Source organism: Silene latifolia, chromosome 4 (assembly GCF_048544455.1).
Source record: "Silene latifolia isolate original U9 population chromosome 4, ASM4854445v1, whole genome shotgun sequence".
Taxonomy (NCBI): Eukaryota; Viridiplantae; Streptophyta; class Magnoliopsida; order Caryophyllales; family Caryophyllaceae; genus Silene; species Silene latifolia.
In genome coordinates this window covers 41,128,031-41,149,676 of record NC_133529.1, presented here as the reverse complement: position 1 = coordinate 41,149,676, position 21,646 = coordinate 41,128,031, and the positions used below count along the sequence as shown (strand labels likewise).

The window sequence follows — 21,646 nt, the reverse complement described above, 5'->3', positions numbered from 1 at the left end:
TTCTTGTAGAACGCCAATGCCAATGTATTCCAATCAGTGATCTCCTGAGCGGCTCGGTCCAGATCTCTATACCATTCCCTTGCAGCATCGCGAAGGGAGAAGATGAACATTGTCTCCTTGATCTGGTCCTGGGTCACGCCATTTGGTGGGGGAATGGAGCAGCAGTAGTCTATGAAGGTCTCCATGTGCTTAGCTGCATCTTCGTTTGCGCTCCCCAAACCGATTTCTCTCAACCATAGTGATGTAGGCGGGCTTTGGTTCGAATTTTCTGGCATCTCCCGATAATTCGAACCCCTTGTATAAGTTGTCGTCATGTCGGCTCGGAAAAACTAGCTATACTTGCCTCCTCGGCCATGACCGGAATTTACGGGAAAATAACTGTTTCGGCTGAAGAGGTGGGTGAAAAATCGTTGGTCTTCCTCAAACAGATCGTGCTCGAGATAGCTTGACAGAGTACTCAGCTCTTCCTCTGTCGACAATATCCTTCGTGCTCGTCTTAACCCGCGCAAAGATTTCTCTATCTCGAGTCAAATGGTAATAATTCTCCACCCCGTGACTGCGCATAAGATGAAACTACAACAAGAATATAAGAAAAGTTTAAGGAACAAAAGTCCCTTAAACTGAGAAAGACTGAAAATAAAAACAACTAAAATTAGGACTATTGCCTCCCCGGCAACGGCGCCAAAATTTGATACCCGTCGTTGTGAGTACCAAAGATAAAATTTATAAACTCCTATTAAGACTAACCTAGGCTAGTGGTAACAGGGTCGATCCACAAGGAGGCCAGTTGTAAACTTTAGTTGGTTAACGTTCGTTCGAGGTAACTATTATGGGGGTTGATTTGAATTGGTCTATAACTAATAACAATAAGAAGAAAATAAACTAAAGATATGATTTAAACAGATAAAAGAAAGGTACTAGGATGATCGGGTCATTATAGCTTCGGCGGCAGCAAACTAAGTCGGTCTGAATTAAACACAGGTAAGGCGGGAAATAAGAGGTCCTCTCGGTCCACTCCTAACAAATAGCATCTCTCGATCTCGCTATAGGTCCCTAATGTCACTAATACTAACTTTCGTCCTGAAAAGTGACTAATGGTCTAAACTATACCTACCTTTCGATCTTAGCACAGTTTAGTCGATTTAATTGATGGTCAAATAACTTTCCCTATCTTTCGATCTAATGGGTCAGTCACAAAATAGGTATCTAACTGGTCGCATGCATTCGATTTGTTAAATACAAGATTAAAGACAATTAAAACGAGGGATAACCTTGACAAAGGTCGGTCGATCGACCAACAAGGTCGTCGATCGATCGACACGCGGTTCAGCCGTGTCTAATCTAGTGCCGCCTATGCCATAAATCGCCTACATCCTAGCACTAAAGATTTAGCTACTCATGCTAAAGATGAAGACAACAATGAAACTAATAACAACTACTGAATTCATGCTTTAAAATAAATAACAATGATGATGAAACGATAATTGGCTTGGGAACACTAACTATCAATTCTATACTAACAATGGAAACAAAACAATAAAACTGAAATTAGGGCAGAGTCAATACCGAGATTAAGGAGGAAAGATTAAGAATAATGGCAGAATTTCCAATGCTAAAGTTGATAACCCAAAACCCTAACTCCGAAATAAGCTAAAAACTAAAAGTACTGTATTGTGACAGAAACTTAGTGTATTCTCTGATATTTTATTCGATATCCAAACTAGATGCTGGTGTTACGTTATATAGCAATCAACGCAACAACCTCTTTCTAAAACCTAAACTTCACGGGCTTTCTAAATCTCGTCTGGAATCGAAATCTGGTCGATCGACTAAAGATGCTGGTCGATCGATGCTCTCCTCAACAACGTAGCTTCGAAACCGAGCCTTGGTCGATCGATGACTAGGTTGGTGGTCGGCGCTAAGCTGCTACTTGACTTCTTTTAACTCGTGGACTTGTCTTTCGGGCCTTAAATTGCGCACCAAGCTCGTTCTTTAAGCAATTCCTTTGCGTCATTTGCAATGCAGATTACTCGGGGACGGATTTGGCTCGATTTCCGCTCAATTCTTCACATTTCTGCAATAAAGTACAAAAACACGAAAGTAGAGGAAAATAGGGAAATATAGGCATATATTGCACATTTGAGCTCTGAAATGCGTGTAGAAAAGAGTGTGAAACATCGTATTTTAGACACGCATCACTCTCATTCTTGTTATGAAAAATTCCATGCTCTCTGAATTGAGCCATTTCAACATCATCAATATTTTTCTTCCAATTGGGCGGTGTGTCTTTGCCCTTCTCTTTGAGATTTCCATCTTTCCCTTGTTCTTTGAATGGAGATTCCACCTTCTTTTTGTCACTTTCCTGAGTATAGTGATCAACCATGAAGCATGGCTCAAACAAGTTGGGAGCTCTCATAGTCTTATCAAGATTGAAGGTGATTGTTTCATCACCTACTTCAAGGGTGAGCTCTCCATGGTTCACATCGATCACCGCTCCGGTGGTGTGTAGGAATGGTCTTCCAAGAATGAGTGGAATGTTAGAATCCTCCTCCATATCAACGATGACAAAGTCCACCGGTATGAAGAACTTTCCAACTCTCACGGGTACATCTTCCCATACCCCTAGTGGTTTCTTTGTTGAGCGATCCGCCATTTGTAGGGTCATGTTGGTGAACTTGAGCTCTCCCACTCCTAGTCTTTCATATACCGAATATGGCATGACACTCACACTTGCACCTAGATCACATAGTGCCTTGTTGCTTGTGGTATCACCAATAATGGTACATGGAATGGAGAAGCGTCCCGGATCTTTGAGCTTTGGAGGGTAATTCCCTTGTAGTATTGCACTACTTACCTTAGTAAAGGCAATGGTTTCCAATTTTCGGATGAACTTCTTCTTGGTAAGGATGTCTTTCATGTACTTTGCATAGGCCGGAACATGGTGGATTAGCTCCGTGAATGGTATAGAAACTTCTAAGTTCTTCATAATATCCATGAACTTTCCAAGTTGGTCATCAAACTTAGGCTTAGCTTTGCGACTTGGGAATGGAAGTCTAATCACAATAGGCTCTTTCTCAACTTCTTTAGCCTTCTCTTCACTTCTCTTCTTTGATGAGTCATTGGTAGTTGTCTCCGCCACCTTAGGATTTCTCCTTAGTGGTTCAATCACACTTTGCTTATCATTCTTTTCGACAATATCTCCTTCAATTGGCATCTTTGGTCCCTCATATCTAGTACCACTCCTCAAGTGGATAGGATTGATGGTCTCCTGTCTTGTGGGAGGATTACCTTGCAGAGGCAATTGTCCCTTTTGTCTTTGGGAGCTAGAAGAAGCCAATTGAGACAATTGAGTCTCCAACATTTTGGTGTGAGCAAGGATATTGTTGATGGTAGTCTCTTTGGCTTGACTATCCCTTTGCATTTGAGCAAAGAAATCTTGTTGGCTCTTTTGCATTTGGAGGACCGCTTTTTGAACTTCAAAAGCTTGGTCATTGGGTTGATTGTAGTATGGTCTTTGAGTAGTATTTCTCATTGGAGGAGGTGTATATGTGGGTTGAGTATTTTAGACATTTTGGCTCTTGTATGAAAGATTTGGATGGAACTTGGTATTCTCATTATAGTAGTTGGAATAAGGTGTGCCATTTTTGTATGCTTGAAAAGCATTCACTTGTTCCTCTACACTCGTTTTGATCATGTCCCAAGGTTCCACAACTTTCACACACTCCATTTGGGATTGAGGATGTTGCCATCATAACATTGACATGTTGTTTTGGTGATTGGGAAGCTTCATCAAGCTTGGTCATGACTTTCTCAAACTTCAAGTTTATAGTGTCGATGTGAGCACTTAGTTGAGCACCCAATTGTGTGATGGAATCCACCTCATACTTCCCTCCTCTAGTGGCATTTAGTGGCCTACTATATTGGGAATTATGAACTGCCATCTCTTCAATTTTAGCCCATGTTTGGTTGTCATCAACCTCGGTGAACCTCCCATTGGAGCCCATATTAAGCACATTTCGTGAGTCTTCATATAAGCCATTCCAAAACTTTTGAACAAGGAGCAATTCACTAAGTCCATGGTGAGGACAAGAGCAACAAGTATCCTTAAATCTCTCCCATGCTTCATATAATGAATCCTCATCCCTTTGCTTGAACCCGGTGATTTGGGCCCTCAACATGTTAGTCTTCTCCGGAGGATAGAACTTCTTTTAGAAGGCAAGTGCTAACTTCTTCCATGAATTAATACCAATGGTAGCCTTGTCTAGGCTCTTTAACCATTGCTTTGTGGTTCCGATCAAGGAAAAAGGAAACAACACCCATCGAATTTGGTCTTGGGTCACTCCGGTTTGAGAGATTGCATCACAATAGTCACAAAAAGTCTCCATATGTAGATGGGGATCTTTACTAGGCATCCCTCCAAATTGACTTCTCTCAACTAATTGTATGAATGCGGATTTGGCAATGAAATTACCGGTTAAGTGAGGTGGTGTTGGAGTACCATTTGGTAGGTTCTCCTCGGTTGGTATGGAATGAGATGAAAATTTAGGTATTGTGGGTTGGTTTTGTGGTTGGTTTTGAATTGGGTTCTCCTCACCTTCTCTTGCAAAGTGTTGGTAAACTCAACAGTATCCAATTAGATAACACCAATGCTCACAAGTTCTCCAATACCCAAACTTATTGAAGTTCCTCTAACAACTCTTCTAATATTTGTCAAGGTCCTTTCAATCTAGGGATCAATAGGCAAAATTCTACCTTGTGATCTCCTAGACATGCAAAAAGCAAACAACTAGAAAACAATTAAAACTACCTTGAGGAGTTTAACTTCCCCAAGGTTAAGAAAGACACAACTAAAAACAACAAATGATAACAATTCAATTGAACACCGTCCCCGGCAACGGCGCCATTTTTGGTACGGTTCGAAACTTTGTTGTCTAAGCTAACCAACCAAAATAATATTTATAGACTAAACAAACTACTCTTAGTAGTGTGGTAAGTAAAGGTCGGATCCCAAAGGACGGGTATTGAATTAAGTTATCGGTTGTAGAAAGTTATGTCTTAGGGTATCACAAATTGGGTTGAGATTTGAGGTATCAAACTACACTACTTAAGAATGCAATGTAAAGAAATGGAAGTAAAACAAGCAAGTAAAGTAGGGGTTTGCAAACAATAGATTAAGGCACTAAAGTGTCATGGATTCACAGGGGATTCATGGTGGTGATCATACAAACATGTTTACATAGTTGCAAGCAAATTATTGTTGTAGTGGAATCAAGTTAGTTTATGTCTTACAATTCCTAGGAAGATTTAGGTCCCGGAGCCGAGTCGGTCAAGACTGTACAACACCTAAAAGTCGACTTAGTTTCTTCCTATTCACTTTTATGCATGGTCTAACAAGACTCGAGTTAGTTTATATCTTACAAGTCTTGTTGAATAGATAAGAGATGTATGCATGCAAGGTTTTCAATCAAGCAATTTATCAAGCATAATATGTGCATAAGTTGACACTACAACAAGCAAGCACTCTTATGAAAACATATTAGATTAAGTATGGATCTACCCCCATGTTTTAGTTCCCCTAATCCCCATTAACCTATGCTAGGAGACTACTCACTCATGATTATGGTAAACCTGCTAATAAAGGTGTCAATCATATTAGCAAAGTTAAACAGGATGAATGAGTAAAGCAATAATTAAGCAAGGGTAAAAGGAATTATACGAACTTAATGATGATCCAAATAATAAGCAAAGAATAATATAAGAACACTTGATGAATGATGAAGAGTTGTCAAGTCTTCAATAAACCCAAATAGTCTTCAAATTACCCAACTAAAACTAAGAACACTTGAATGATTAAAGAGAAATTAAGATTTGATTAATATTGAATTGAGTGAATACAACTTGATTAGTAATATCTAAACTTGATTAATGCTAAATTATAACTTGGTGATTAATCCCCTAACACAATAGGGTATTTATACTAAGTACAAGTATTAGGGTAACTAAGGGTTTAAATGACGATTAAGTCCCTAAGAAGAAGATTAGTGCTTTGCAACTCCTATAAGGAGCCGTCCGGATTGACATTGAAGCAAACTCGTGCTGCCCAGGGATCCGCTCGACCTGAAGGTGAGATGCCCGGATTGAGGCTTGAGACGCCCGAACTGGGCTCGGGACGCCCGGATCTTTGATCAGCTCTTCTTCTTCTTCTTTGACTGCCTAAGGATCCGTGGGGATTGTTGGGAGGTCGTGGGGGTCTTCATTATTCCCCATTCTACTTCATTTATTCACTTAGGTCTTTTGTAATGGTCTCCTCTTTGATGCTTGGTCATTAGATGCACTCCATTTAGCTCTACTTTGCTCCATAAATGTAAGGCTAGCAATCCTCTCCTACCAAGGACACAAAACTTCAAAGAATATGCAAAGTAGGGAACTAAAGATAAGAAACGACCCTAATAAGCACTAGAAAGCATAGGAACGAGGCTAGTTCGGGGACTAAATGTGAACAAATATGAGTCAAATCAATCATGTCGGGAATTGGGCCAAACGAAGGTTATGCTTGTGTTCCTCATTTTTCCACCGAATTACTTTCACGTGACAACCGTCACCAAATCCAATTTGCACAAGTTAAAAATTGACCCAAATGCACTCATGTCCTATCTAAATGCATGCAATATTTACAAAAAAAATGGCGGTTCTTGAGGAACTCCACCAAACCTATCATTGTTGGGAAAAGATTTCAATCCGACTCCTCCTAGGGGAGGGGGTCCCTGAGGTAGAGTACTTCTATGGTGCCTCTTTCATATCCTTGGTAATACCACTATACCCTTTGATCGTTAACCTTGAAGCTTCCACCTTCTTTGCTCCAAAGCTCAAATGCACCATAGGGTGAGATGTATATCACTTTAATAGGGCCCGACCACCTATAACAAAGCTTTCCCGGGAACACTTTAACCTTTGAATTGAAAAGGAGAACTAGGTCTCCCATATTTATCTTCTTGTCAACAATTTTGGCATCATGCCACTTCTTTGTTTGATCTTTATAGATCCTTGAGCTCTCATAAGCTTCCATTCGTAATTCCTCTAACTCACTCATTTGGAGGAATCTTGTTTCACCGGCCGCATCAATATCAAAGTTCATCTCCTTCAAGGCCCACCATGCCTTGCGCTCTAGTTTGACGGGTAAGTGACAAGCCTTGCCATAAACAAGCTTGTACATTGTTGTCTCAATTGGCCTTTTATACGCCGTTCTTAGAGCCCACAAGACATCGGGGGGAGCTTTTGTGACCAATCTTTCCAGCTCTTGTTGGCCACCTTCTCCAATATAGCTTTGATTTGGCGAATAAAGACCTCCACTTGACCATTTGTTTGAGAGTGATAGGCAAGGACGGTCTTATGTCGCACTCCATGAGATTCCAACAAGGCTTTAAAAGTGCTCTTTCGGAAGTGAGATCCTCCGTCACTTATGACTACTCTTCGGGTTCCAAATCTTGGGAAAATTGTATTCCTAAAAAGCTTCATCACTACCATTGAATCATTAGTAGGGGATGATACCGCTTCGATCCACTGGGAAACATAATCGCTGGCCACCAAGATTTATTCATTCCCACATGAGTTTGGAAATGGACCCATAAAGTCGATTTCCCAACAATCAGATAGCTCAATTTCAAGTATATTGTTGAGTGGCATCTCATTCCTTGTTCCAAAATTGCCGGTTCGTTGGCAAGCGTCACAAAATTTAACTAAGAAGTGTATATCTTTGAACATGGAGGGCCAAAAGAACCCGCCTTGTAGTACCTTGGAAATTGTTCTTGAAGTAGCCAAGTGCCCACCATAGGCCGAGTTATGGAGCCTATCCACTATTTCCATGACCTCCTCTCTTGAAACACATCTTTTATACATACTATCACCGCATTTTCGGAACAATTGAGGGTCATCCCAAAATATCTCCTAGCATTATGTTTTAGCTTCCTCCTTTCTCTAGCATCAAGCTCATCCGGGATAAATCCACTGACCAAATATTTTGCCAAGTCCGCAAACCATGGCACCTTTCCGCTTATCACCATTAGGCTATCCTCCCTTAGTCATTAATTTTTGGATCCACTTTCATCTTTGATTCCATGATCATCGACCGTAAGTCTTGACAAGTGATCAACCACGACATTTTCAGCCCCGTATTTGTCTCTAATTTCAAGATCAAATTCTTGAAGTAGAAAAACCCACCTCAAGAGTCAAGGCTCCGCATCCTTCTTCACCATCAATTATCTCAAGGCGGTGTGGTCAGTGTAAACTACCACCTTCGAACCCACTAGATATGGCCGAAATTTCTCAATGGCATGGACAATGGCCAACATTTCCTTCTCGGCTGTGGAGTAATTGCATTAAGCTTGATCAAGTGTCTTGCTTGAGTAGTAAATGACATGGTGTCTCTTATCCACAACTTGCCCCAAAAACGCTTGTACGGCATAATCGGAAGCATCACACATGATCTCGAAAGGGAAACTCCAATCCGGTGCTCGGATTATGGCAGCAGTCACTAATGCAAGCTTCAACCTATTAAAGGACTCAAGGAAAAGTTGATCAAATACAGGAGAAGTGAAGTTAACGGTTTTGCAATCTTTGAAAAGTCGTTGATAAACCGTCTATAAAAGCCGGCGTGACCAGGAAATAGACTTGTCAAACAGACGGGTTACGGGTTCGGTCATTTCGGGTTCGGGTAAAATACGGGTCGGGTCTATTTCGGGTTTGAAAAATACGGGTTTATATGGGTTTTGGGTCGAGTTTAGGGTCAGAACGGGTCAGATTAACGCCTTTTTAAAAAAATCATTTTCTTTAATTCTACTTATAAACGCATAATTATTCTTAAATTTTTAGTATTATCTAGTTTAATATATAATATTAGTAAGATTAAACATTTTTTGCTTAATATTTTCAATATCACACCGTTATACGAACGGTTCGATACAGGTTTCGGGTCGAGTTCGGGTAAAAAAACGGGAACATCAACATCTTTTTCTATCATTTTTTAAAACTTCTTTTATATCGTAATTCCTACTATTTATATGTTTTTTCTCATCTTGCTCGTCTTAGTCAACTTAATTGTCACCATTCTCGCCATCACCACCTCGTCATCATCATCATTACCCTCACTAACTCGCTAAGTACGACAGTGAGACTCAAATAAGATGACAATGATGACGTGACACGTAATCAGAGGTGATGAGGTGGCAATGCTCACGTGGAATGCAGTTCCACGTAATAAGATGAAAGTGACGGTGTGGCACACACTTTGAAGTGATGATGTGGCATGTGATCAAAGTGATGACGTAGCAGTGCCGACATGAAATGCGATTCGATGTAACACGAGTGAAAGTAATAGCGTGGCACACACTTCAAGGTGATGACGTGGCATGTCGCCTGAAAGGATGACATGGCAGTGCTGACGTAGAATACGGATCGACATAATATGGTGAAAGTGACGGTGTGTCACACACTTTGATGTGATGACGTGGCATATGGTTCAAGGTGATGACGTGACATTCCGTATATATACATATCTTTCCTTAAAATTTTATAAGTCAATACCAATTTGACATTATCATTTTTAAGGAAGATATATTGTCTCGACCCAACGGTCAACCCTTTACGGGTCGAGTTTCGACCCACTATTTACGGGTCAAAACAGGCTCGGGTATTTTTCGGGTTCGGGTTGAAAACACCGGGTTATTTCCGGGTCGGGTTACGGCCGGTTTTTGGGTCGGATCAGGTTTTGACAGGTATACCAAGAAAGTTTCTCACCCCTTTCGCATTTGTAGGGGGTGACAAGTTTTCTATCACCGCAACTTTGGCTCCGTCAACTTTTATCCCTCTCATCGATATGATGTGACCAAGCACAACTCTCTCCTCTACCATAAAATGACACTTTTCCCAATTGAGGACTAAGTTGTGCTCCTCACATCGACTCAATACATTAGATAAGTTGATAAAACCATGATCAAATGGGTCTCCATGGACACTAAAGTCGTCCATGAAGAGCTCCATACTCTTATCCAAGAAATCGGCGAATATAGCCATCATACACTTTTAAAAGGTGCCGGGTGCATTACACAACCCAAATGGCATTCGTCGGTAAGCATAGATTCCAATGGGGCATGTGAATATTGTTTTCTCTTGGTCTTCTAGGTGAATTGGGTTTGAAAAAACCCGGAATAACCATCGAGGAAACAATAATAGGCATGCCCCGCCAATCGTTCAAGCATTTGGTCTATTAAGGGGATTAGGAAGTAGTCTTTGACGGTGGCGGCATTTAGTTTACGGTAATCAATGCACATGCGCCACCCGGTAACCGGACGGGTAGGTAGGTAATTTTTGTCCTTTTGTTCAACCATGGTTACCCCACTTTTCTTGGGGACCACGTGGATGGGACTTACCCACTTACTATCCATAATTTGGTAAATAATCTCCGCCTTCAACAATTTCAAGACCTCATTTTTAACAACCCCCGCCATTTTCGGGTTTAATTTTCTTAGACCTTCTACATTAGGCCGACTTCCCTCCCCTAAGACAATCCTATGCATGCAAAGACTCTAACTAAACCCTTTATGCCATCAATGCTATAACCTAATGCTTTTCTATGGATTTTGAGAACTTTCAAAAGTTTTTCTTCTTGAATAGCATCTAGGTTGACATTGATGATAGCCAGGTAAGTCTCGCCCTCACCAACAAAAGCATACTTGAGTGAGGGAGGCAAAGTTTTGAGTTGTACTTAGGAGCGAGTAAGCCCTCAACTTTCTTGAGCACTTCATCATCAACTTCATGATCTTCATCCATTTCCTCATCATGGATGGCATTTGGAAGGCTTCTTCCATTTTCGACTCTTCTCTAGCCACTTCCTGTGGACCAAGCCACCCGTGCCGCGCGTTGGTTAGATTTAGAGGCAGCGGCACTTTTCCTACGGAACTTTATTTGGACAAAGAACGCCATGGGCCGTTACCGATTTGAAAGGTATTGAAACCGGTGAAAGGTTTGAGCAACCTGCATTTGTGGAGTCGCCACCAATTTTTATGGAAAATTGAAATCGTTCGAATACTTCATGTCATGTCAAGATACAAATTAGTGACATGAACACTAAGAAATTCGTTACCCTTAGCATTATATGTCTAGTATGACTCTCACAATGCCAATGAACACGGATGCTCACAGATATCTGAGTAAGGGATGAGGGTACGTATTAGGAAGCTCTTTATTTGAACACCTAATCCCACCCGCCTCGATAGCAGCCTCTACTAATGATCAGAGAAGTTATTTATATTTGATATGTTGTCAATTGTGTGCATGCTATGCAACAAACATGTTTTAAACCTAGCATGTGAATATATACTATGTCGGTTGATAAGCAATTTAACACTCAATTGGGGGTCAAAGTTGGAATTTGGGTTGATTTACATGTGAAAAGGCCACATAAATAAATCATAGAAGAAAGATATGAAATAAATATGAAAATAAAATTACAATAAATTACATGATATGAATAAATTACAACGACTATTGAATTTACATCATAAACGTGCTCAAAAGGGATTTTAGGAGTAAAAGAAAATAAATAAAATGAAAGGACTAAGATAATTGAAGTTTAAAATATAGGAAATATGCCGAAAATATGGCGATAATACGGATAATAGTTAATTAAAAGCCTAAAAGAAAGCCTATGTCAAAACGAAAACGAGTTCAGACACAGAACCCAACTCAGAACAGGCGCAGCATCCACTGCATCCTCTAGAAGAGGCACATCAGTTTATGCGGCTGTTCTCGAGTTGGATTCTTACCGTGAAAATCGAACTCGTGTTTCAGTTATCGTTCGTTGGTTGATTTTAGGGTCGATTATTAGCATATGACTCAAAATAGGTGATTTCGTTAGATTATATGCGTACAAGGACCGTCATAAAGCGATAAAAAGACAAGTTAAATAAGATATAAAGGTGGTTTATAAACACGATGCGTATACGATGTCGGAAACGAAAAGGTTGAAACCTGAGGTAAGGTTAAGGCAGAAAACAGAAACTAGAGAATTAACATAAAACGATTTATCAAAATGAGCCCAAGAGAATTGATATGAACTAATCGAATCTCTTAAAATACGGTTTTTAATAGATGACGAAACCCACAAGTATCTATTATAAGGGATCTAATGTCGAAAACATTGAAAAGGATTTGATAAAAAAGGGTATTGTAAACCCTTCACTCGGTCGAGTGACGGTCTCCCATAGCCTGCCTAAAAACTGGAGGACTTACTCGATCGAGTAGACCCCTACAATCGAGTGAGACACTACTCGGTCGAGTGCACTGACTGAGTGAGGCTCTAAAAGCATGAGTGTTACACTAAGACTTATATCAACGGTATTATGAACCTACAAGATTTGACTATAGACTTGTGTAGTAGAGTAGCGGTTGGTAAACCCTTGAAATGGTGGCTTGCGGCATTAGATGATGAGTCCTTCGAGAGTACTTATGATTATTGAGTGTTGAACTTCGGGACGAAGTTCTCGTTTAGGGGGAGTGAATGTAACAATTAGGGATCTAAAGAAGGAAAACGAGCGTAGTATGCATATGAGTAACGCATGAGTAAAGAGAAAATATGCGATAAAGGAAAATGTGTGAGCTTATGTGAGCCTCGTGAGAGAGACGAGAATCATATTGGCATAATGGGAGTGATGATGACATTAAGAACCTCGAGAGAGTACTTGAGAATCGGTGATGAGAATTCAGGGTGTAATTGGAAAGGAGAGAGTGTGAGGTGAACTTCGGGGTCAAAATTCGTTTTAAGGGGGAAGACTGTAATACCCCATATTTTATTACCTTGGTTAAAAGTTAGTCAACAGTAAATGAGAAAGTGTATTTTATAAATTTTCCGGGTGTAATTCCAGAGCAGTTATTTGTTACCACCCGTGCTTGTAGAATGACGTCTTTGATTGAATCCTCCTTTCGGTCTCCTGAAACTGTTGGAATATGTGTCCTCCGACAATAATGCGATCACGACTATTGATCATGATGATCACATGTTTAAATCTCATTATAAAGAATACAATTGGGAAGTAATATTGTTACTGTCAACTGGTCAACATATATCGGTAATGATTGGCTGACTAGAGTTTGACATTACTGTCGTGTGACGGTGGTGATCGATTGACCCCTAGGTCATACCTATAGGGCAACACTCTTAATTGATTATTTAATTAGTCGTATAATGTTACGAGTTAATTAAATTACTTGAAAATTGACGGACGATTTTGGAAGTAAAATTTACGTATCAAATTGAAATGTGATTAAATGAGATACGGTCTGAGTAATTGAATTGTATCATTACTCGGATGAAATTATTGTTTAAAGAAACAATTGAAATTGAATGAATTATTATAAATACAATCTGTTGTGATTTATAAATGGTAAAATTTTTGGCACAAGTAATTATGAAATTACTAAGTCGATTTTTGTGTGTGACGTATTTTTATTAATACGTTGATTTTTAATATGTTAAAAATACATAACAAATTTATGTCACATATGACATGTGACATATTGACAATTGACAAAAATAATATGGAATCCATATTATGTAAAGTGCCGAAAAATAGGAGGAGAATTAGGCTAAAATTGTGTTTACATTTTAAGTGGTAAACATAATGATTAAAAGCAAGTGTAGCCATGCAACCCTATAATACATTGTGAAGACAAATGAGGGCATGCATTGGCTCTCCTCCGTCTCTCCTTGGTCCGGTTTTTTAAGAGTGAAAAACTAATTGTTTTTCCTCTTAATTTACCTCATATACAATATTGAAATGTCATTATTCATTCATTCTTTTACACAATCTAAAATAAGAGTTTTAGTGAGATAAAAACTCCCATCTTCTTCCTTCCCAAAAACCGAAAATGTATAAGTGTTTTATAAATATTTTGGTTCAATTTTCTACCTAATTAATATTATACTAGTTCTTGTAATATTAATTAAATTAAGAGAAAGCCTTGGGTATAAAGCTTAGGGAGAGATCCTATACTTGGATCTTTGTTCTTCCATAAGGGAAAGCTCAAGAACAAGAGAGAAAGGTGATCTCTCTTGTGCCCATTAAACCGAAAACATCAATGTAAGGATATGATTTCTCCTCTTTTGTTATATTTGTTTGCATGCATAAAATCCGTATTTAATTTTATGACAAATTAATTTCGACATATATGAGTATGTTAGTTTGTATATGAATCTACATTTCCTTCAATCGGTATCATGAGCCACGGTTGTTTGCATGCAAATTGGTTAAAAGTTTTTCCGAGTTATAAGAATAACAAATAAAACTTGTAAAATTTGTGTTATTATGATATATCACGAAATTATTACATGCATGTTAATATTTCTGGTCCTAAAATGTTTTAGGATATTTTGGTTAATTTTTCGGATTTTTATTGTTCATAATTTACAATAATGGCATTTAAATGTGATTTTATGAGTAAAAATGTCATTTTTGGTCTAAAATTAGCTATACTTCGAATTTTCCATTGATTTTGGATATGTTGTCACATATATTATTTTGAGATAACCTGTAAATTTTCATAATTTTTGGACTTGTTATGCTCGAAAAATGGATTTTTCATTATTAAATTCGGATTTAGGTGAAAAATAGGTTAATATGAGTTAAATTTCGAATCTGGTCATAGAAATTTAATATGTTGTCACATGCAATTTTACAAGGTGTGTGTAAAATAATTGGCTATAAAGAAGTCTTTTTGCATGATTTATGGATTTTTGAAGAAAAATAGCATAAATAGTGACATTATTAGTGAAAAATTAATAAAACATAATCTATGACTTAGGAAAAACATCAAATGTTGCTTTTTATTATCATTTTCAGATCTAAAATTAAAAAGTTAATGAATATAATTTTTCCTCATGTTTTATGATTATTTTAGTAAAAATCGATAAACCGCAACATTGTTTTTCCGGAAAATTTCGAAATTTTTAACCTAAGATTTTGAACATTATGAGTGTCATGGTATTTTTCCAGAATGTTCATGAATTTAAATTTCAAATTTTGAATTTATTCGAAGTTTTGTGATTTATTTGAAGTTTAATAGCTTATTTTTGTAATTTTTGGTCCATTTATGAACAATTTTATAAGATATGGGTTAATTATGGTCAAATTATTAGTGAAGACTAAGTTTTGAGTCCTAAGAGGTTAGGGTAATTAACTTATGCATAAATATGAGTTTATGTATTTTTGTGATTATAAAAATGTTGAAATCACGCAAATCCGTAAAAACCGAATAATATACGATATTGGCTATTTAAAGGCGATTTAGCATAAAATTGAGCATGTTCATACATATTATAATGCTGCATTTTCTTTATGATTGTCATAATTTTAATTTATGTAATTTTTGAATTATGTAATTTTACTTAGTATGGCCTTAGATTTTAATTGGTATTTCCCGAAATGTATGGGAATATCGATTCGGTTGTAATTTTTATTGTGATCTCGTATCACCGTTTTGTAATTTAATAGATTTATTTTATTTTAATTACAAATGTATAATAGGAAATTATGTAATTTATTATGTAATTTTATTTATTCTCGGAGTTCCTAAAGACGGATTTCTTCAAGAATGGCGATACATAAAGACGGTGTTACCTCGAGATGCGTGCCGCAACCGAAGTTCTAGGGACCAATGGAGTTGGTTTCCGAAATGTAATAGTTAAATAGTTTTTCTATTTAAGGATGGCCATACTAGGATTTATTTACTTTTATGCTTGCATTTTATTTTATGTCACATGCATTGCTAAATCGCCATAACTAAACATGCATTGTCTTTTTATCGAGTTTATCGACCGTGTCAAATATAATTATCGTAGTTCACCGCTTTAGTTCACTTAAAACGTGATAGATAATAAATTGACATGACCTCTCGCTAAAATAAACAATTGAGACTTAGCCTTACCAAAGAGTAGAAACCATGAAAACCTATTTCGTGAGGGAGTGCGCTCGGCCACACCGGGGTACAAACCTTGTTACGTAGGGGAAGTGGGTGATGAATGTTAATCCACCTAATTCATGTTGATAAGGGATGTATCGGCCACACCGTGCCCAAGTTAATGTGGGTTTGGATCATGGACACATTTATTCGAAATTTGGATTGAACTCAACAAAAGTATTTGATAAGGGATGTATCGGCCCCACCGTGCCCTTGTCGATGTGTTTTGGGCTAAAAATAAAAGTTAATGTAATTTTATCGACCAAGAGTTCTAAAAGTAGAATCGATTAAAGAGTTAATCCACCGAGTTATATTGATAAGGGATGTATCGGCCCCACCGTGCCCAAGTTAATATGAATTTGGATCTTGGAATCATTTATCATAGTTGGGTAGAGGTCACTATGTAAATGCTATACTTGTTTACAAGTATTAATAAAACGATAAATGTTAAGTTTTCCACTATTCCGTTTTAATATTGTTCTATTTCTTTACCACAATTCATATACGATATCATTTCGTTTTTGATTCAAACCTCCATTAAAACATCGTAACTAAAGACAAATATGAATTTGCTTCTAAAACCTCAAATGAACCATTGATAAGGATCTCTTGTAAAGAGTATAGATTAAAGTTATTCATTAATCAAACAGGTTTTTGATTCTTGACTAACACATCTACTTACAATGGATTGTTTTTCATATACTTAAATGAATTAAGTACCTTGAAGCGATAAATTGTTTTGGTAATTAGTTTTGTCAAGAATTCGTAATTGACCAAAATAACGCAACCACTTCAATGAAAGTTTCAAGACTAAAACGAACAAATGAAGAGTAATCTTCATGAATTCAATTTTGCTTCTCAAAGCAAAGACTCATTGAAATGATTGGGAGCATTCTCTTAAACCGTTAAGATGAGGACGAGGTTCAAGAAGTAAAGATTATAATGGAATTGATACAAGGTAATGTTAAAGGTAAAGTTGTTGAGAATAACGATACTAAACCTATCAATCCCGACCGATAAAGTTTCCATTGTCTTAAATGTTGGACACTAAAAAGGAAACTACCCCAAATTATTGAAGAATCAACAAGTTAGTTGTGGGACATCTAATGGGACCTTCTTCGTTAAATGTTTATATGATTAAACATAAATTTTGCTAGTACTACTTCGTCAATATTAGAAACCGGTGGTGGTTTTCATCATTATGTTTGATACATAGGATGATTAGAATATGACGACTAGCAACAATGAAGTCAAGAGATAGAGTCATTGTGTACTAAATCTAGTTTTCGGGTTTGGAGTTGTACTTAATTGTGACTATTAAGTACATAAACTCTAGATAAGAATACAAATTTGTTAAGATACAAAACAGGTTTCACTTTTGTGACCCTATACACCATGATTTGATGTATGGCTAGCCCATCATCAAGGTGATTATATTCTAAACCAAACTAGAATGATATATCATGAAGATGATGCAAGACTCAAATTGGTAACCTAAGATTAAAACTTAGATTTTGGAATGATGAACGCAAAGAGTTATCGAGTACTCTTGAAACCATTAGATTGTTAATGGTATATGCGTATCTTGTATTGAAAGCAAGATGTCTCGTGCCTTTTGGTTAAAAGGAGATCGAGGTTATAAATCATTGATCCAAAATAGGTTGATCTTTTTCTTTTACCAACGATTTAGGTTGACACTAATGTGTTCACTTAATAAGGTAAATAGAAAAATCTTTGAAGAAGTTTAAAGAATTCAAGGAATCACGATTTAGTCGTGATGGGATTATCAAAGTGAAGACTTTGATATAAGCCAAGGGAAATGTGATATAGTATCACAAATTAATCTCTCTTAGCACGCATTATGGAATAATGTGTGGTTGGATAAGAAATCAAACGCTATTCGATATGGTTTGGACTTCAATCAAGTTACTTTGAGTTACTTGATCCTTTTGGGGATTTTATCATTTTTGTCTAAATTATTTTTCCACTAAATCGAATCATATGAGATATGAAATGGTAAGGATACCATGTTTGTAAGTTTTCACAAGAAACAGATGCTCATTTTTCCCTTTCAATTATCACGACAACAACGGGTTTGCGGCTCGTGAAGCTGTCTTTCTAAAATACAAGTTTATTTCTAGAAGACAGAGTGGGAGAAATTATTCAAGAGCCACAAAGATGTTATGTCGCAAGAAACTGGTCTTTCTTGGCTACATGAGACATTTTGTGTAAGACATTGTTTCTTCAAAACCTAGGAGGTTAAATTCGTCACTTGTTAAAAATGATGAATTCATGCTGCTTTTAAGAAAGTAAAGAGCTTATAACTTACAAAAGAAATTGTTTGATTCAAGTTGATTACTTCTGGAAAGTAATCAACAAATGACTTACATAAGAGTGTTTAAGTCACAACTCGATACAAGGCTTAGAGCCATGAAAATCCGAAATAAAGGCTTGATTAGTGACAAAGGATTTTGCACTAATAAAGACAGTTTTCAAGGCTTGATTGGTTGCAAAGAGTTTTGCACCAATTGAAATGCTTAAGTCTATTTGGATATTCTTAGGGATTGTGTTTCATTATTATGAAATACATAGCGAGTGAATCTAAAACACACTTCTTCAATAGAAGGAATGTATTCAATACATGTCATGAGTTTTATAGATTCTTGCAATCCTAAGATAATGTGAAACTTAAGAGAGGATCTTAAGTAAGACATCAATGAGTTGGAATCAACATTTTGATCATGTGATAAAATATTTCTCGATAAGTCGAGAGGTTGTGTTTATACATGGAGTTTAGTGGGAGTTACGGAATTTTTAATTAGTCCGATATGTGGATGACATATTGATCATTGAGAATGATTTAAGACTTTTGGAGTATTATAATACATCTTGAATATCCGGATTTATGAAGATAAATCCACATGATATTAGCGTCAATAAGAAGTCTTATGTTGATAAGATTCATGACTAGTTCAATTAATTTGAACATATTTGATTGATTCCATTTGCTTCATTTTGCCGGATCAATTAAATGAGTAATGATGTATAACACTTCATATGCTTTGAGTATGATGAATTGTTTTTAAAATCGAATTTAAGTAATCCTTGCCAAGTAAGCCATAAAGATTACCCTTAAGTGCATGCAGAAGCATTAAGGAAGTAAAGCAAAGTGTTTATGATGCAATTTTGTGTAAGGGTGTTACACAAGTGACAATTGACAATTGAGGTTGCGCATGGTTTCCGACAAAACCATAATCAAAACACATTAGAATGGTTAAGATACCATTGTGGCTATGTTAATTAAGAAGTAGATTTTCTAGAATCGTTCTGGACAATAAAGAACAATAAGAGATATTTATAACGGAAATTGAGTACACTTGCAATCATGAGATGTGCAAGAGGATGAGTCCCACACACTGTGAAAACAGTGGGAGCTATTCTTAGGCTAGAGGACCTATGTCTTGATTGGATCTCGACACGTACTCAGAAAGTTTTGTGATGCAAATGTATACATTACAAAGGAAAACGAGTATGTAGTAAGGTTGAGTAAGGTACAAGAAATTGATGAAACCTACTAACCAAAGCCTTCTCAAAGGCTAAACATGATGAGTCATGCCATTTCAACTGAATTGAAATGAACAACTACATACAAGATCAAATTAGATTATAGATTATGAAATAGTAATCAAGCATTGACTATTCATATGTGATAATCGCATTTGTCGTTCGAGTTTTGCTTTAAAACTCTTTTATTATACCTTGTTACATCCAAACGGGTTGTAGAGGCAATTGAACCCCGTTAAAGTGAACACGGATTAGCATGGTATTCGCCCATAGTCACTTGTATGAGGTGACGTCTCGAAGTGACTAGAGTGTGATGCGATTGATGGCAAGTTCAAATGCCATAGAGTCATGTGAGATGACTAGTCGATCACATAGGCAGACTGTTAGGAACTTTTTGTCGGGCCTAATGACCGCTTATAGAGTTCTGGCAAATTTATATAGCCTGGTCGTGGCGAGAGCTGCTATAGTATTCAAATGAGTCGATTCTTTTGACTAAAGACTATTCACCTAAGATGGCTCGATTCGATTAACTTTGATTTGTGTTACTACGACCTTCGTAAATGGGGTCAAATGGGCATATTTTGGGTTATGATGGCTGTGGCTAGTCGAAGGGAATGAGTGCGATAGGAATTGTCCATCCCCTTGTCAGGGTTAAAACAATATCTCAAGGCCACTCGAGGAGTAATGAACTGGAAATGCGTGGCCACGCTCGGAAGGTATCCAGAGTGGATAAATCCGGTCAAACAGTTATTCTCCAGATCGAGGAAACCACTCTCGATATAATCACTTGCAAGTACGACCTGAAAGACACCTTGAATTGAGTGGGAGATAGTAATAGGACAAGAGAATTGGTGACGCACACTTGTCGAGGACAAGTGGGAGATTGTTGGAATATGTGTCCTCCGACAATAATGCGATCACGACTATTGATCATGATGATCACATGTTTAAATCTCATTATAAAGAATACAATTGGGAAGTAATATTATTCTTGTCAAACTGGTCAACATATATCGGTAATGATTGGTTGACTAGAGTTTGACATTCTTGTCGTGTGACGGTGGTGATCGATTGACCCCTAGGTCATACCTATAGGGCAACACTCTTAATTGATTATTTAATTAGTCGTATAATGTTACGAGTTAATTAAATTACTTGAAAATTGACGGACGATTTTGGAAGTAAAATTTACGTATCAAATTGAAATGTGATTAAATGAGATACGGTCTGAGTAATTGAATTGTATCATTACTCGGATGAAATTATTGTTTAAAGAAACAATTGAAATTGAATGAATTATTATAAATACAATCTGTTGTGATTTATAAATGGTAAAATTTTTGGCACAAGTAATTATGAAATTACTAAGTCGATTTTTGTGTGTGACGTATTTTTATTAATACGTTGATTTTTAATATGTTAAAAATACATAACAAATTTATGTCACATATGACATGTGACATATTGACAATTGACAAAAATAATATGGAATCCATATTATGTAAAGTGCCGAAAAATAGGAGGAGAATTAGGCTAAAATTGTGTTTACATTTTAAGTGGTAAACATAATGATTAAAAGCAAGTGTAGCCATGCAACCCTATAATACATTGTGAAGACAAATGAGGGCATGCATTGGCTCTCCTCCCTCTCTCCTTGGTCCGGTTTTTTAAGAGTGAAAAACTAATTGTTTTTCCTCTTAATTTACCTCATATACAATATTGAAATGTCATTATTCATTCATTCTTTTACACAATCTAAAATAAGAGTTTTAGTGAGATAAAAACTCCCATCTTCTTCCTTCCCAAAAACTGAAAATGTATAAGTGTTTTATAAATATTTTGGTTCAATTTTCTACCTAATTAATATTATACTAGTTCTTGTAATATTAATTAAATTAAGAGAAAGCCTTGGGTATAAAGCTTAGGGAGAGATCCTATACTTGGATCTTTGTTCTTCCATAAGGGAAAGCTCAAGAACAAGAGAGAAAGGTGATCTCTCTTGTGCCCATTAAACCGAAAACATCAATGTAAGGATATGATTTCTCCTCTTTTGTTATATTTGTTTGCATGCATA

The 21,646-nt window shown here is 37.0% G+C and overlaps 1 protein-coding gene and 1 non-coding gene across 2 annotated transcripts; one reads left to right on the top strand and one right to left on the bottom strand.

Moving 5' to 3' along the window:
• Window positions 1-4,071: 4,071 nt before the first annotated feature.
• LOC141654574 (small nucleolar RNA R71) lies at window positions 4,072-4,178 on the top strand. Its single transcript, XR_012548130.1, has one exon. It is a non-coding gene; the product is annotated as a small nucleolar RNA R71 (small nucleolar RNA).
• Window positions 4,179-6,814: 2,636 nt separating this feature from the next.
• On the bottom strand, window positions 6,815-7,213 carry LOC141651423 (uncharacterized). The gene has a single exon (XM_074459137.1). The coding sequence runs from the start codon at window positions 7,211-7,213 to the stop codon at window positions 6,815-6,817; it is 399 nt and encodes a 132-aa protein (XP_074315238.1).
• Window positions 7,214-21,646: the final 14,433 nt, after the last annotated feature.